The 17,000-nt window shown below is 44.4% G+C and overlaps 1 protein-coding gene across 1 annotated transcript; it reads left to right on the top strand.

Annotated features, from left to right (window-relative positions):
• Positions 1-1,648: 1,648 nt before the first annotated feature.
• tmf1 (TATA element modulatory factor 1) lies at positions 1,649-16,348 on the top strand (the record flags this gene model as incomplete). Its single annotated transcript, XM_080545488.1, has 17 exons — positions 1,649-1,787; positions 2,747-4,200; positions 4,331-4,434; positions 5,247-5,373; positions 6,329-6,434; positions 7,109-7,251; positions 8,452-8,618; positions 9,093-9,249; positions 10,031-10,123; positions 10,998-11,154; positions 11,612-11,804; positions 12,514-12,583; positions 12,677-12,769; positions 13,291-13,413; positions 14,020-14,178; positions 14,380-14,505; positions 15,036-16,348. The coding sequence occupies 17 exons, from the start codon at positions 1,649-1,651 to the stop codon at positions 15,174-15,176; spliced, it is 3,552 nt and encodes a 1,183-aa protein (XP_080401614.1). The 3' UTR covers positions 15,177-16,348.
• Positions 16,349-17,000: the final 652 nt, after the last annotated feature.

Here is a 17,000-nt window from a genome sequence, read left to right as displayed (position 1 = left end):
TCTCGTGCTGGTATTGCTCGCTAGCAGATGACACACCGAACAACAGTCTTTTTTACCTGTACACGCCGTTGTGCACAGCGAACGTGGTGATCTCACGCGATTCAGGAGTCAGTTCGAGTTGGTGGTAGCCCCACTTCAAGTCTAACTTGCTGAATATGGTCGAACCATTCCCTTTCCCAGACATGGAAAGAGGTACATTTGAACTGGAATAAATGTTTTCCTGACTGAACAATATGGCATATTATGGAGGAGTTAAATGTGAGGGGCAGTTTTTCTTGTTACATATCCATTATGTTATGTCAATGTGAGACACCACATATACAGTGGGGTGCAAACATTTGGGCACCCCTGGTTTAAATGTCTGTTACAATTAATAATAATAATAATGAATACATTATTATTTATTTATTAATAATAAATGTGTGTGCAAGTGTTTTTCCACCCAGATTGTGGAATGCACTGCCAGTTTACATTAGGGATGCAACCTCAGTAAATATGTTCAAGTCAAGACTAAAAACCCATCTTTTTAATATTGCCTTTAAATGACTAAATAATTAAATCATGATTATATAATGATTGGAGCTCTTTGAGCTGCAACGTTTGCAGGAAAAGCTCTATACAAATAAAACGTTATTATTATTATTATTACTATTATTATTATTATTATTATTATTACTATTATTATTATTATTATTATTACTATTACTATTATTATTACTATTACTATTATTATTATTATTATTATTATTGTTATTATTATTACTATTACTATTATTATTATTATTATTATTACTATTATTACTACTATTACTATTATTATTATTATTATTACTATAACTATAACTATTATTACTATTACTATTATTATTATTATTATTATTATTATTATTATTATTATTGTTATTATTATTACTATTACTATTATTATTATTATTATTATTACTATTATTACTACTATTACTATTATTATTATTATTACTATAACTATAACTATTATTACTATTACTATTATTATTATTATTATTACTATTACTATAATTATTATTGTTATTATTATTATTATTATTATTATTATTATTATTATTATTACAGAACGACTATCACGTGGTCAGCGACGTCACTGTGGTATGTGGGGTAGTCTCTCCTCTGCTACGTGGAGAGGAAGTCCTGTCTCAGCCAGACGACAACAGAACCAAAACAAACCGACAAACCTCCACATCTGAGCTGTCATGCGATGTCACTTTGGCTAAACTGAACAATAACATCTATGGATGATCTAGTTAGTCGCTACAACATCGACCAGTCGTGAATTTAGGAGTTTTATTGGTTGTTTTGTAGTTAGCGAGCTAAGCAGCTAGCTAGACGTTTAGCTAGCTACCTAGCTGCTGTTTTGTCTCTTTGGAAACCGACAGAAAACGACAATTTCGGGGAATTTCCATCAACCAATCACATTGTCGTTGATAACACAGTGTTGCCATGGTAACCGAGCTAGAATGGGCCACCTCGTAGCTAGCTAGCCAGCTAACCTCAGTCTTTTGATGTTAGCTCAACGCTAGCTAGCTAACTTGCAGCTAGCCTCGAGAGGGAGGAGGAGTTGGCCTGGTTAGTTAGCTAGCTGGCTTACCTTGTTAAGCAAGAGAGAGCCAATATGAGCTGGTTCAACCCTTCCCACCTGTCAAGCTTCGCCAAACAAGCGTTGACCACAGCTCAGAAATCCATCGACAGAGTTCTGGACATCCAAGGAGAAGAGGGCCAATGGGGAGAGACTGTCGTGATGCCTTATGATGGTAGGTTCACCTGCTTGCTCTCTCTCTCTCTCTCTCTCTCTCTCTCTCTCTCTCTCTCTCTCTCTCTCTCTCTCTCTCTCTCTCTCTCTCTCTCCTCTCTCTCGCCCTCTCTCTCTCTCCCTCTCTCTCTCCCTCTCTCTCTCTCTCCCTCTCTCTCTCTCTCTCCCTCTCTCTCCCTCTCTCTCCCTCTCCCTCTCTCTCTCTCTCCCTCTCTCTCTCCCTCTCTCTTTCTCTCTCTTTCTCTCTCTTTCACCTGCTCTCTCTCTCTCCCCCCCCCTCTCTCTCTCTCTCACACACACAAGCGTTCATCCCCTCACATACAGTAGACATCACAGGTGTGTCTCAGCTGTAAATCACATCCATGTTCTCTGAATTGTGACTGCTGGAAGGCAGCATAACATCTGGCAACATGGTATGCTTGTTTAGTGCTTGATGTAGTGTAAGCAAAGTAGATGTTATTATTAAGGTGTTATTGACATGTATGCTTGTTGTTTAGTGTAAGCAAAGATGTAACCCCTCCCTTCCCCCACCACCCCTCCCCTACTGTTGTCTCGTGTCCCCCTCCCCCCCATCTCCCCCTCTTTTTGCAATCCTGTAATCATTGTTTTCTATTGTAAAGACAAGTGCTTTGAGTTGCATTCATGTACGAAAGGCGCTATATAAAATAAAGTTTCACTTCACACTTACGAAAGGCGCTATATAAATAAAGTTTCACTTCACTTCACTTCACAACATGATCTGGAATTTAATCTGAAGCCTTTGTCTTCTTATTTAGATTTACCTGGTAAGACACCATGTCCTTCTATCAATGGCCCCGGGCCTGAGCTGGATTACTCTTCCTGCTACGACTGGTGGATTGATGATTCACTTGCTTAAGTCAAATGTATGATTGTAAGTCGCTTTGGAATCTGCTATGCCAAAAATGTAAATGTAATCTGAAGCGTTGTCTTCTTATCTAGATTTACCTGGTAAGACCCCGTTGAGTGGAGGCTGGGGGATGACACAGTGGGATTCCCCACCTGAAGAGATCACGAACACCCTTCCTGCGTCATCCGAGGCCATCACCACCCCGGTGACCCGCACGGTTGTGGACGAAACTGAGAACTTTTTCAGTGCCTTTCTGCCCCCGGGAGAGTCGAAGGGTGTCAATAGCACACAGGTGGTGTCAGTTCCGCCTGCCAAGTCCTACCGGCGACCACAGGAGAAGGACGAGGAGGTTAGAGACACTGTAGTCAAGGATGATATCGTCCCTCGCCTGCCAGGGCTGACGGAGCCTATTAGACAGAAGAGCCAGGACACTGCTGAGAACCAGTCTGACTACCAGTTTGTCCAGGCTGAGCACTCAGAGACAGACCTCTTCTCAGACATCGTCCTCATTCAGCTAGACTCTCCAGCACCCCTCCAGGGTGACGCTCCTGATGACACTGACAGTCCACTAACCAGCGAGAGCAGGCTAGAATCTGACGACACAGCTGTTGATGATTCTGAGGATGCTCAAACAGAACAGCCGTTAACATTCTCAGAGCCCCAACCTGACGATGACGATGTCGTCGACATCTCCGAAACGACAATCCCCACCGAACCCAAGAGCCCCTCCACCCCGTCTCCCCCCGCGTCCCCTAAGGAGATCCTACTAGAGCCCAAAGACCCGAAGGCGGCAGAGGACAGGCAGAGCGACACGCCCTCCCCCCCCGTCAGCGCCTTCTCCTCGGGCACCTCCACCACCAGTGACATCGAGGTGCTGGACCACGAGAGCGTCCTGAGCGAGAGCTCCGCCAGCTCCAGGCAGGAGACCGCCGAGGCTAAGGCGGGTCTCCACCTGATGCAGGGCTCCTTCCAGCTGCTCTCGGCGTCCGCCTGCGGAGACTTCCCCCGTCTGGAGGACTACCCCAAGCTGACGGAGAGCTGCGGCTCCTCCTCGGACGCGTTCGAGCGGATCGACTCGTTCAGCATGCAGTCGCTGGACAGCCGAAGCGTCAGCGAGGTCAACTCGGACGACGAGATCCCCGGGAGTAGGACGCTAGCGTCAGTCACTTCAAGTTCAGGATCCACGCCCCCGGCGCTTGTCGTGTCGTCGACCACGCCTCCGGAACAGGGAGAAGAGGAGGAGGAGGAGGATGAAAAGGAGGATAAAGAAGAAGAGGAGGAGGACGAAGAAGAGAAGGACGAGGGGCTGACGGAAACGATGAGAGACCAGACGTTGGACGAGAACGAGATGGAGGAGAGCGGGCGCAGTGCCACGCCTGTGAACTGGGAGCAGCCCGAAGACCTGACAGAGCAGGAACAGGAAGTAAAATCGGAGGCAGACCTAACGTTATCTGCTCCCGTCCCTGACGTAGAGGGACAGCTCACCCCACCAATCACAGAAGAGAAGAGAGGCGTGTCGACATGCCAGATTCTGGAACTTCAAAAGGTGACACACCTGCTCAAAGGGTTGTTGGGTTTGTTTGAAGAATGTTTGTGGTGTCGTCTCCCAACATTCATGTAGTTCCCATCATTCTTTTAAAGCTTTCGTTTTATAACCCTGTCTGCACTACACACAGGTAATTGACGAGCTGTCAAGCCGCCTTGAAAAGAGGGAGTCTCAGCTACTGGTAGTAAGCAAAGACAAAGCCAGGCTGGAGGAGGACTGTGACAACCTCAAAGAGTGAGTATATATGGTTCACACACACCTAGATTAGATTAGATTAGATTCACTTTATTGTCAGTACATGGTACAAGACAATGCAATTATTGTGCGTGACCTACCCACCTGTCTGAATGGTGTAAGCACAGAAAATGGCATTCTGAAGTATTGCCATTCTGTCAATATTCAATTTTTCCTATGCTATTTTAAACAGAAATACAAAATATTAAATAAATTACACACTTTAGGACATCTTTCATGCATTACACTAGGATAGTAGATTGATTTAGAAAGAAACAACATGTTTGCCTGCGAAGCTGTTCGGCTATGGATGCATCGTCATGCATGTTTGACTCCCTCTCTGTGTTCTGTTCAATACTTGGGGCAGCTGTGGCGCAGGAGGTAGAGGAGCCACCGTCTAATGACCGCAAGGTCGGCAGATCGGCGGTTCGAGCCCCGGCTGGCCACATGTCGAAGTGTCCTTGGGGCAAGACACTGAACCCCAAAATTGCTCCCCAGTGTGCGGGCCGGCGCCTTGCATGGCAGCTTGCCGCCATTGGTGTGTGAAAACGGGTGAATGAGAGGCCGTTGTAAAGCGCTTTGGATAAAGGCTCTATATAAGTGCAGTCCATCCTGTTTTTTTCATTTTATTGACAGATACAGTAGAGATTTTAGACAGGAAGGGTGAGAGAGAGAGGAGGGTTGACATGCAGGACATGTCCCCGGCCGGAATCGAACCGGGGACCCTGCGGTTACATGGTCAACGCTTAACCCGCTACGCCACCTAAGCGCCCAGTCCATCCTATGTTTGACTCCCTCTCTGTGTTCTGCAGTGAGGTGATAGGGCTGAAGGAGGACAGCTCCACGGTGCTGTCTCTGCAGGAGGAGTTCACCCAGCGCATCGCAGACACAGAGAGGAAAGCCCAGCTGGCCTGCAAGGAGAGGGACATCGCCAAGAAGGTAACATAACCTTGTAACTACTGTATGTGGACTGCGTCTCCTGAAGACACCCGCTTTTCCCCTCTACTGTGTCCCCTAAAAACTTCTACCCTTGTACTGTTTCTCTGTTTCTCCAGTGTCTATAAAAAATAAAAATAAAATAACAACAAAAAAACCCTAGGTTTAGAAGAAGGTTTGTCCTTCTATCAATGGCCCCGGGCCTGAGCTGGATACTCACTGAGCACTTTATTAGGAACACTATACTAACACTGGCTAGGGCCTCCCTGGTCTGGAACCCGACGTGGCCTTCTGCTGTAGTCCATCCGCTTCGAGGTTCGATGCATTGTGCATTCTGACATGGTTTCTGCTCACCACAATGGAAGGTGTACAGGTGTTCCTAATAAAGTGTCCGGTGAGTGTATAAATGACCTTAGTTTCTATGACAGCCAAATAGCTGAATCGTGATGAGCCCCATATCAAGCCAATTCTATCCAGGGTGTCTACAGCCAGGGTTCCCACGGGTCCTTGAAATCCTTGAATGTTTGTGAATTTGAGGAAAAAAAATCAAGGCCTTCAAAGTTTTTGAAAATCAACATGGGTCATTGAAAGTGCTTGAATTCCCCCCCCTCTCTCTCTCTCTCTCTCTCTCTCTCTCTCTCTCTCTCTCTCTCTCTCTCTCTCTCTCTCTCTCTCTCTAAAAAAAATATAGGTTACATGTAGAAGGGAATAAAACAACCATACTAGTTACTAAGGTTAATTCGTTTTTCTAGATTTTAAACCCACATAACGCCGTTAGATTTGAAAACCGTTCATGCTCATTCCTAATACATTCTCATCTGGATCTGTCTCAAACTATGCTGTGTTGGGCCCTTGAATTTGAGGGAATTGAGTCTTGAAAGTCCTTGAAAGGTGCTTGAATGTGATGTTTCAGAAGGTGTGGGAAGCCTGACAGCATTCTTTCACTTCCCCCCCATAGGAGATAAAGGGCATGAGAGAGGAGCTGTCCACCAGGCTCAACTCAAACGAGACCATGGAGATCATCAGAGAGAAGGAGGAGCAGATCAGGGGGCTGCTGGAGGAGGGTGAGACTCTCTCTTTCTCAGACCAAACTATCGCACAGACTTTCTTTATTCAGCCAAAGACACAACTGAAATATAATACATAGTTATAATTCACAGCTAATTCCTAAAGTGGCAAGAAAAAAGTATGTGAACCCTTTGGAATTTCCTGGTTTTCTGCATTAATTGGTCATAAATTGTGATCTGATCTTCATCGAAGTCACAAGTATACACAAACACAATGCTAAGCAATTATAAATGTTTATGTCTTTATTGAACACATCCCATTGAACATTCACAATGCTAGTGGAGTTAGCATTAAGTATAAAAATAACTGGTCGAACCTCCTTCGGCAGCAATAACCTCAAGCAAGCGCTTCTGGTAGTAGCGGATTAGACCAGAATTTGTGTGTTATTAGTTAAAACAGATTGTGTTTGTTCATTATTGTAACTTAGATGAAGATCAGACCACAGGAGACAAATGTACACATACATGGAGGTAATTCCAAAGGCTTTACTTGCTTTTTCTTGCCATCTTATAAGAAAGATGGCTTGAGTGCCAGTGCACATCCGTTATTCCTCAGGAGCTGGGTGAGAGTCATTCTAATGAAGACGGGGCACCTGTGTTATTTTACTTTAAAGATACTCAGTTGAGTTGTGAGCTACATGCCAGTTGACTGATGTTTCTACCACTCTCAGGCGAGAAGCTTTCCAAGCAGCAGCTACAGCACTCCAACATCATCAAGAAGCTGCGTACGAAGGAGAAGGACAGTGAGACCAGACTGACCAAACAGAGCAAGAAGCTGAAGGAGCACGAGGAGGAGCTCACACACCTACAGGAGGTCAGTGGGAGGAATCAATGGAACCATTTATAAAACAGCTCGTCGAATTAGTGTCAGGAACTACACTGAACTACAATGATATGACTTCTGTTGAGGTGAAAAATATGTTTGACACCCAGCAGAGAGAATCAGAATCAGAATCAGAAGACTTTATTGCCATGACATGTAAACATGTTAGGAATTTGGTTTGGTACCATGGAGCACGGTTTACAACAGAGACAGGTGCAAGACAGGACAAGACAGTGCAAACTAGGGATGTCCCGATCCGATACTGATATCGGATATCGACCCGATATTGGTCCTGAATGCTGGATCGGGGATCGCACCAGGAAAAAAAAGGCTCCGATCCGATCCTACTGTCATGCGCAGTCAAACTTATGTGTATAAGCGATGAGGGAATGAAAACATTCCCTCATCGCAAACGCGTGTCACAGAAATGCTTCACGCGAGTCGCAGAAATGCTTCACGCGAGTCGCAGAAATGCTTCACGCGAGTCGCAGAAATGCTTCACGCGAGTCCTATATGCGCTTAAAATGCGCATAGCGCTGTGTGCTTCCGGTTTCATTACAAAGAGGTTAACCCTATATGTGCCTGACGTCTAACAACATTCAAATGACTCTAACTTCATATTTTTTCGGATTTCAATGTATGACACATCATTTGAAAGCTTATGATCCGTAGTTCCAATCCACAACACGTCGCATTTGTTGCTTTAATAAAGGCTGGCAGTCTTTAATTTAACTGTTGTTGGTGTGGACTATATACTGGGGAGGTATTTGTTATTATTCAGGGGTCAAAAAATGTATACAAATATCGGATCGGTATCGGTATCGCCGATACCCGAAGCCCAGGTATCGGTATCGGTATCGGTAGTGAAAAAGTGGGAATCGGGACATCCCTAGTGCAAACCAACATCATAGTGCAAAAAGTAATAAATAAATATAAATATAAGAAGTGCCAATAGATCAAGTGTTCAGGTCAAGACAGTCCATAGCTCTCTGAGTGGGGGTGGAGGGGGGGTAGATAGATGGGGGTAATATAATATGACTGACTTTTGTTTTGTATAGGTACTATGAAAAATGAGTTGTGTCCAGTTGTAACGTAACCTGTGTGTAACCTGTGTGTAACCTGTGTGTAACCTGTGTGTAACCTGTGTGTAACCTGTGTGTAACCTAATGTGACCTGTGTGAATGTCTGCAGGTTCTGGACGGGAAGGAGGAGGTGGAGAAGCAGCACAGGGACAACATCAGGAAGCTGAACGCCGTAGTGGAGCGCCAGGAGAAGGACACGGCCAAGCTGCAGACGGACTCCGAGGAGCAGCAGGAGACCAGCAGGAGCCTGCAGGCCGCCCTGGACAACGCCTACAAGTAAAGATACTTATTAACACACCCACGACCACTCCGCTATCTCTGCTTAGTGAAACAATGTCATAATTATCACCTAGTAATTACAACTCCTACAGGTAACGAACGATACACACTTTTACCAGTGCTTGACTTGTCAAGGGTTAGGGTTAGTGATGCATCACATCAGTGATTTTTCAAATGTTTTAGTGTATATGTTACGGTACATGTGGGAATACGATACATGTGGGAAAACTAGGGTTAGGGTTAGGTGCTAGGGTGCTACGGTTAGGGGTAGGGTTAGGGTTAGGGTTAAGGTTAGGGTTAGGGTTAGACATATCAGCATGTACCAAGTCACCCTAGCACCTAACCCTAACCCTAGTTTTCCCACATGTACCGTATTCCCACATGTACCATAACATCTCATCCTACAAAACTACCATATAAACCAACTCCAGTGGAGAGTGACTCTCTGGTGTCTCTCTGCCTGTCCCTCAGGGAGCTGGGTGAGATGCACAAGGCCAACGCCACCAAGGCCAGCGTGGTCCAGGAGGCGGCGCTGAGCCGGCAGACCCAGGCCAAGGAGGAGCTGAGCCTGGCCCTGGAGAAGACCCAGGACGAGGCCCGCATGCAGCATGAGGCGCTGGCCAGCCAGGTGAGAAGGACTACATGTGTGTGTGTGTGCGTGTTTGCAACATGTGACTCAGTTACTTTGGATATATGCTATTCGGTTGTTAAGTCGTGACGTGTTTCCGGGTCCAACGTTGGCTGAGGCGCTCTCTTCGAAATGCCGCAGTAATAATAATAATTCATTATATTTGTATAGCGCTTTTCCGAGGCTCAAAGACGCTGACAAATATGGGAAAAACAGGAAAGTGCTGTGTCCCTTGTTGTACTCTGGTGCGGGGAATTTTGTATTTGGACCCGGAAATTGCTCAACGTCACGCGTGACGTCAGACTTAACAACCGAATTGCTTCCCCCCAGTGCATGAATATGAACCCCCTCTGACCTCTGACCCTGTCTGGTTATGAACCCCCTCTGACCTCTGACCCTGTCTGGTTATGAACCCCCTCTGACCTCTGACCCTGTGTGGTTATGAACCCCCTCTGACCTCTGACCCTGTGTGGTTATGAACCCCCTCTGACCTCTGACCCTGTGTGGTTATGAACCCCCTCTGACCTCTGACCCTGTGTGGTTATGAACCCCCTCTGACCTCTGACCCCGTCTGGTTATGAACCCCCTCTGACCTCTGACCCTGTGTGGTTATGAACCCCCTCTGACCTCTGACCCCGTCTGGTTATGAACCCCCTCTGACCTCTGACCCTGTGTGGTTATGAACCCCCTCTGACCTCTGACCCTGTGTGGTTATGAACCCCCTCTGACCTCTGACCCTGTGTGGTTATGAACCCCCTCTGACCTCTGACCCCGTCTCCAGGTGGCTGACCTCAGGCTGGCTCTGCAGAGGGCTGAGCAGCAGCAGGCCAGGAAGGAGGACTACCTGAGAGAGGAGATCAGTGAGCTGCAGCAGGTGAGAGACGGTCACGTTCAGACTCCCAATACAGACCCGTTCACTGTAAACAAAACCAAACACACTGACGACTGACATCCAATGCTGTTAGCTAGGGGTGGGCATCGACGATCGATAATTGATCGATAAGGATCTTGGTCGATCACAAAATAAAACATTTGGTCGATCACAAAAAAAAAAAAAAATCGACCAAATGTTTTATTTTGTGATCGACCAAGATCCTTATCGATCAATTATCGATCAATTATCGATCGTCGATGCCCACCCCTTAGCTATAGGTATGAGCTCATAAGGCCTGTTGTAGGCCATGTGCTATGATGGTTTCCCGATGATGGGTGGGTGGCCGAGATCGTTGGTACCCAAAAGTCATTTAAGATTTGCTCAAGGTAGACAATTAAGATACAAGTTTATTACGACGTCGGGTGTGCTCAGTCACAGGGAGACAGAACGCACACGGTATGTAGTCTAGACAGTACCACTTATAGGCGATAGGTTGATGACCGAGCAATCATCTGTCCATCACAAATCACAACACTCATTGACAAGGCTCCGTTGAGTCTACCTTGACCCGGAAGGGTCCTCCCAACCTCTCCATAAGGAGATGACCTATTGACCCTATTGATGTTCTATACTGGTCACCAGTCAAGTTACATGCTGCAAGGTAGATTGGCAGAGCATGAGACAGAGAGGGTGAACCCGTGTTTGGCTGAGTGTCAACAGTTTAGATGTCACAGCTTGATTAAGATTGAAGTTTTGAAGTTGCACAATGAAAAACGCATCCTATCACCATGCGTACGTGTATTAGGGTGTATTGGTTTATGCACACGACATATTCCTCGTCACACACATTCTGTTTTTCTGTCTCCCTCCATAGAGGCTTCAGGAAGCCGAGACCAGGAACCAGGAGCTGAGCCTGAGCGTTACCTCGGCGACGCGGCCCCTGCTCCGACAGATCGAGAACCTGCAGGCCACTCTCGGAGGCCAGACGGCATCCTGGGAGAAACTGGAAAAGAGCATCTCAGATAGACTAGGTGAGTCTGTCTTGAGGATGAAGAAGCTGTTCCTTTTTTTACTTACAATCTCAGGGTTCGACAGTAACGCTGTTTTACTTGCCCGGAGCAAGTAAAACATTCGCCGGGTTTGTTTGCGCGAGCCCGACGACGCTGCTAGGTATATTTTTACCTGTGTGCAGGAAGAACAACGGACGGCGCAGGCACGAGACTAGACTAGATGATCGTGGAGTGAAGATATTATCAAAGCGTACACGCCTGTCGATCACCTGTACACTTTGATAATATCTTCACTCCACGTTCATCTAGTAGCGTCGTCGGGCTTGCGCAAACAAACCTGGCAAATGTTTTACTTGCTCTGGGCAAGTAAAACAGTGTTACTGTCGAACCCTGCAATGTTACTAATAACTTCAGTCGAAGTGTTCTAATCCCCCCCACCCACCCTCTCTGTCTCTTTCCCCTTGCACCTCTGCACCAGTGGACGCCCAGGCCCAGCTGGCTGTCGCCGTGGAGAAGGAGCGCTCGGCTACCGAGGAGCTGCTGTCCATCAAGGCCCAGCTGGTCACACTGGAGTCCCAGAATTCCCTGCTTCGACAGGAGAAGGGCCGTCTCCACGGTCAGCTAGACGCAGAGAAGAACCGGAGGGAGAAACTGGAGGATGACGGCAGCAGGTACTAGAGGCTTTTAAACATGAGTTTGGATGAGAGCTGAGAGACTAACTGTTTGTGTAATGTCGCTGCTTATACCACAGATGTAACCTGACAATTCTAAAGCTGTTATGAAGCCACTTATTTGCATTATAGCATTGATATGTGAATGGTTTTATTTCCCCAAACTTTAGCTTAGAAAATGAAAATGTACAGCACTCCAGAGAATCAACTGTGTAATCATAATATTTACTGCAAGGATGTGTTTCAGCTTGTGCCTTCCTCAGGTGGGCAAGAATCTACAATTCATGTACGCTGAGGAACCACGCCTGTGCATACATATTATGATGTAGTGCTGTCTGTTTTGTCTATGATTTTCTGAGAGGATTCAGCTCCTGAACAGTAGTTATTTTTAAAGTAATTTTTTCTGAGTGGGGCAGTCCCACTCATATTTTAAATGTTTTATTGAGGCCTTTTTTTATGATACAGTAGAGATTTAGACAGGAAGGATGGGTGAGAGAGAGAGGAGGGATGACATGCAGGATATGTCCCCGGACGGAATCGAACCGGGGACCCTGCGGTTACATGGTCAACGCTTAACCCGCTACGCCACCTAAGCGCCCCTGAACAGTAGTTTTGAGTAAGTTTTTGTAGTGAGCACCTTGTTTTTTTTTTATTCTTAACCTTAACTAATCATATTGTCTGTCTGTATCGTCTTCAATCAATCTTTTAGGGAGCATGTGGAGCTGGAGAATCTGAGAGGAGAGCACACCAGAGCAGTGGAGGAAGGCAAGAAAGAGAAGGTACAGTATGTTCCTCCTGCCAGTCCTACCTAACCTGCTAGCATCGCAGCTTGTAAAATGACTCACACTGTTGTGCGGTCCTCCTCTCTCCAGCTTCTACTGACCAATCAGCTGGAGATGGAGAAGATGAAGGTGGAGCAAGAGAAGAAGAAATGTTACCTAGCACAAGAGGCCCTCAAGGAGAAGGTAAGGCATTTTTTATTTCACCCACCATAATGGTGCCAACTGGCTTGGCAGATTTTGGTTGTTATTTTTATACACTTAGGCAATATCACACGAGAGGGAGTGCTGTTATACTGAATATCAGCACGGCTGTGATTCGGTCGTAGGTACGAGGCCGCATCAGTATAACAGCACGACTTCGAGTGTGATATTGCTTTCTACAGCACAATTTATTAGTTAACAGTAATAAGTGACAACAGATTATGATTTGTTTGTTTATTTAATCATTTATTTTGGCTCCGTCAACAACAACAAAATTCCGCAACCGGACTGTTGCCTAGTAACCTGAACACAAACATCTGCAGGATGGCTACTTTGTATTAACGGTCATTTCGGAGTGATACATAATAGTTAAAAGTCCCAGTGCTGTTATACTGTATATCAGCACTCATGGAATGCCTCTTGTCCAATCAAATTACTTGGTCGGAACTAACTGTTGTATAATGTTGCGTAACATGTATGTGTTTCTCTCCGGTTCACATCAGGAGAGGAAGGCGATGGTCCACTCTGTCGGGGAGCCCCCAGCCTCGTCCACCCCCACCCTGTCCCGCTCCAGCTCCATCAGCGGGGCGGACCAAGCAGGCCTCCACGGCTCTCTCTTCACCCAGGTACACAACCCCCAGCACTGGTCTCCAGTCGCCAGCCAGTCGCCAGCCTCCCGACTTACTTCTCAGGTTTAGCTCAGTAATATGGATTGTAAACCAACCAACCAGTTCTCGTACCCCATATCCAATTATCCTATATGGTACGTGTGACCTTTATATATGTATTTATCGGAGGGGCCAATCATTTCAGCTACTTCCATCAGGCCCCCGTTACAGAATTCCACTGGCCCGGAAAAACACGTACAAAAAAATCATTCATCCCAACTGCAACCACCGCCCTGAACATTTTTAAAATAGAAAGCGCATTGTTTTTCTTTTTAAACCACAACATTTTAGCTTTTTAAACCATAACACTGTTTTTTATTATTATTTTTAAATGACTGGACTTTTTTAAATAGGCACTGCATTTTATAAACACTGCTATGTCTGTCTGTCTGTTTTTATTGTATGTATTAATGTATGTGACCCTATGTGTGTTTTTAATGTGGAACTGTATTCTTGAGCTGCACTTCTGAAGCCTGTCGAAGGAGAATTTCTGTCACTGTGTGACAGACAATAAAGCTATCTTGAATCTTGGGGCACATTTGATGTTGTGTTGTTTTTCATCAGGAGGACTCGCTGGATCACTCCTTTGGGAACATGACCATGTCCATGTCTATGAGCGGAAACAATCTGTACGAGGCGGCTCGCCTGAGTGGAGGCTCCAGCATCATAGAGAACCTGCAGTCCCAGCTCAAACTGCGAGAGGGAGAGATAGCACAGCTACAGGTAGAGCCCTGGATCCACATGATTACACAACTACTAAAACAAACATTTAGGCTTTTCCACAAGAATTAACTTTGAACAAAGGACTTTAATCTAATCCTTGGTTATTGTCAATTGTTGCTGAGACACCTCTCACTCTCTCTCACTCTCTCTCTCTCTCACTCTCTCACTCTCTCTCTCTCTCTCCCTCTCCCTCTTTCTCAGATGGAAATCTCTAGTTTGGAGAGGAGTCGCTCTGTCATGGCAGAGGAGCTCATCAGACTGACCAATCAGAATGAAGAGATGGAGGACCAGGTGAAGGACATCCCCGTAATGAAAGTCCAGTTGAAGGTGAGGCTCTCCCGGTGCTAGGGTCATCTGGCCTATACGGACTATAACTGTTTATATTCCTTGTCTCTTCTTCTGTTCACTCTGGTCTGAAACAACTGGACCGGAGAAAGCAATACCACCCGTAGGAGAGGAAGCCACATACAGTGGGGTGCAAAAATTATGTTTCGGATTATTCTTCTTTGTTACCTTTCGAGAAGATGATTACTAAGGCCCAGACCAAGGTGATTTACTCGTTAGGGCCTCAATGGTTCCGGTGAATATAATTCCAGCTTTGAACTATATATTCAGAAGTAACTCCATGCCTTCTAAAGTATCCGACTGCGGTGGCTGTTGTGTCTGGTGTTAAAAACCACGAGTTCCTCTAGGTTAGGTTTGCTTCTTTTCACTTACATATTAACTGTAAAAGGCATTTTGACTAGGGGTGCCCAAACGTTTGCACCCCACTGTATAATTATTCAGATAATGTTCAGATACTGTATTTTTTGTACCTACCGTACTCATCCTGAGCCTGTGTTGTGTGTATGTTCCAGGAGCTGGAGCAGAGGCACAACACCATCCTGCAGATGTACGGGGAGAAAGCTGAGGAGGCTGAGGAGCTCAAACTGGATCTAGAGGACGTCAAGAACATGTACAAAACCCAAATTGACGAACTGCTCAAAAACCAAAAATAGACTGTTCTAATTAACGTCCAGAACCCTTACAACTCTCTCTCACATACACAATAAATCAATATTGCATTTACTGTTACTGAATAGTTTTTGTTTTTAGATGTTTCCATCACTGTCTTCTCAAAAAGGAAATCATTAAGGAGATTATCTTTTTGTTTATTTTTTTTGTGAGTATTTTTTAATTATCAGAAAATCTATCTATTTAAGAGGGAATTATGGGGAATAGTGGAATTATATGGACATTATATTTCGATTATATTTCCTCCTTGGCTTAAACACCCTGATAAGCATTAAGCCAGTGTGTTTTTCTGATCACTATAGCTACTGCACATCTTCACCAGGATGAAGGGACTGAGATGAGAATAGATAGTATTTATTTCTTGCCTTTACCATAGAGAATTACTCTTGCAGAGCCAGACAGTATCCCTATGAGTAATATCGTGACGTTAGAATTATAAGGTTCTATCTCAATTTTTGTCAAAATTTAGTTTTTTTGACATAATCTGATCCATTAGGTGTTTATTAATGCCTGTGTGGTGTTATTTTTAAAATGTTGACATTTTTGAGTTAGTAATTCATAAAATACAAAGGTTCCATCTCACAAAACATAATGGAATGTAAAAACTTTGACGCTCAATATCTCTGAACTACCCTAAACGGAGATAGAACCTTATCATTCTAAACTCACGATATACTGGTAGCTGTAAAGTCTGGGGCGAGATTACATAGAGACAACTGAACTGTGCTGAGGGTGTGTGGGTGTGTGTGTGTTTGTGTGTGTGTGTGTGTGTGTGTGTGTGTGTGTGTGTGTGTGTGTGTGTGTGTGTGTGTGTGTGTGTGTGTGTGTGTCAGTGGACCAGGAGAAAGAGCTTTTTATCTGGAGAAGCATTGTCCTTCTTTGAGTGATAATGAAAAGTTATCAATATCTCCAATCCATGTAAGCCTGGGTAATGGTACAAGATGGGTGTTTGCACTAATATGTTTATGTCTTTCCTTACATTGTTAAAAGTTGACAGCTAACCCTGAAACAAATGTAATTGGGGGGGGAAATGTAATATTGCACAGTGGTGTATAGTTGTCACGTTGTACATGATTCCTTCAGTTCACAATAAATCATCGATGTTGATTTACAGATGCTTAGTATCCTGAACATTCAGGTTTTTAAATGTATACATGTGTAAATAAATAAACAAAAAATATTGGGATGGAGAGATCTTGTAGTGTGTTTTTTAACAGTGATGATCAACTTGAACATATCAAAATATGTTAAGGGAATCCACATTTTGATGACCTAGTATTACATTATAGGTTGCAGACAATCCTGCAAAAATAAGCTCATTGATATTAGGGTCATTTTTTTAATAGGGTGCCGTTTCTCTCCCCAGTACAAATCATGTTGTATTTTGTCTAAATTTGGACAAATACTAATTCCATTAGTTTTTTTCATGTATAGTCAGTTGTTATTTATTATGAATACAATGATATGAGTTTCTATTTTTTTTTTTTTTAAATTACATTTTAAAAGCTTTGGTTAAAGATGTAAATGGGATTTTGCCATGTCCCCAGTGTTGTTCATTCAACTTCAATCTAAAAAAATAACAAATAAAAACATACATTTCCAAATATGTTATTATTATTATTGTGTCTGAGCAAAATCTATTGAATCAAATATAGCTTTTATCCCCCCACAAAATAAAAACTGTTATGAAGTTATCAAGTCCAAATGGCACCCTATAATAAAAAAACGACCCATTAATAGCCTCTGTGTAGAGAGAGAGATGTCCCACAGTCTTACAACTCCACCTTGTGACTAATAATATACTGCAA

The sequence above is a fragment of the Nansenia antarctica genome (assembly GCF_963989245.1).
Source record: "Nansenia antarctica genome assembly, chromosome: 15".
Classification (NCBI taxonomy): Eukaryota; Metazoa; Chordata; class Actinopteri; order Argentiniformes; family Microstomatidae; genus Nansenia; species Nansenia antarctica.
The sequence above is the reverse complement of the archived record's forward strand: the minus strand, read 5'-3'. Positions and strand labels throughout refer to the sequence as shown.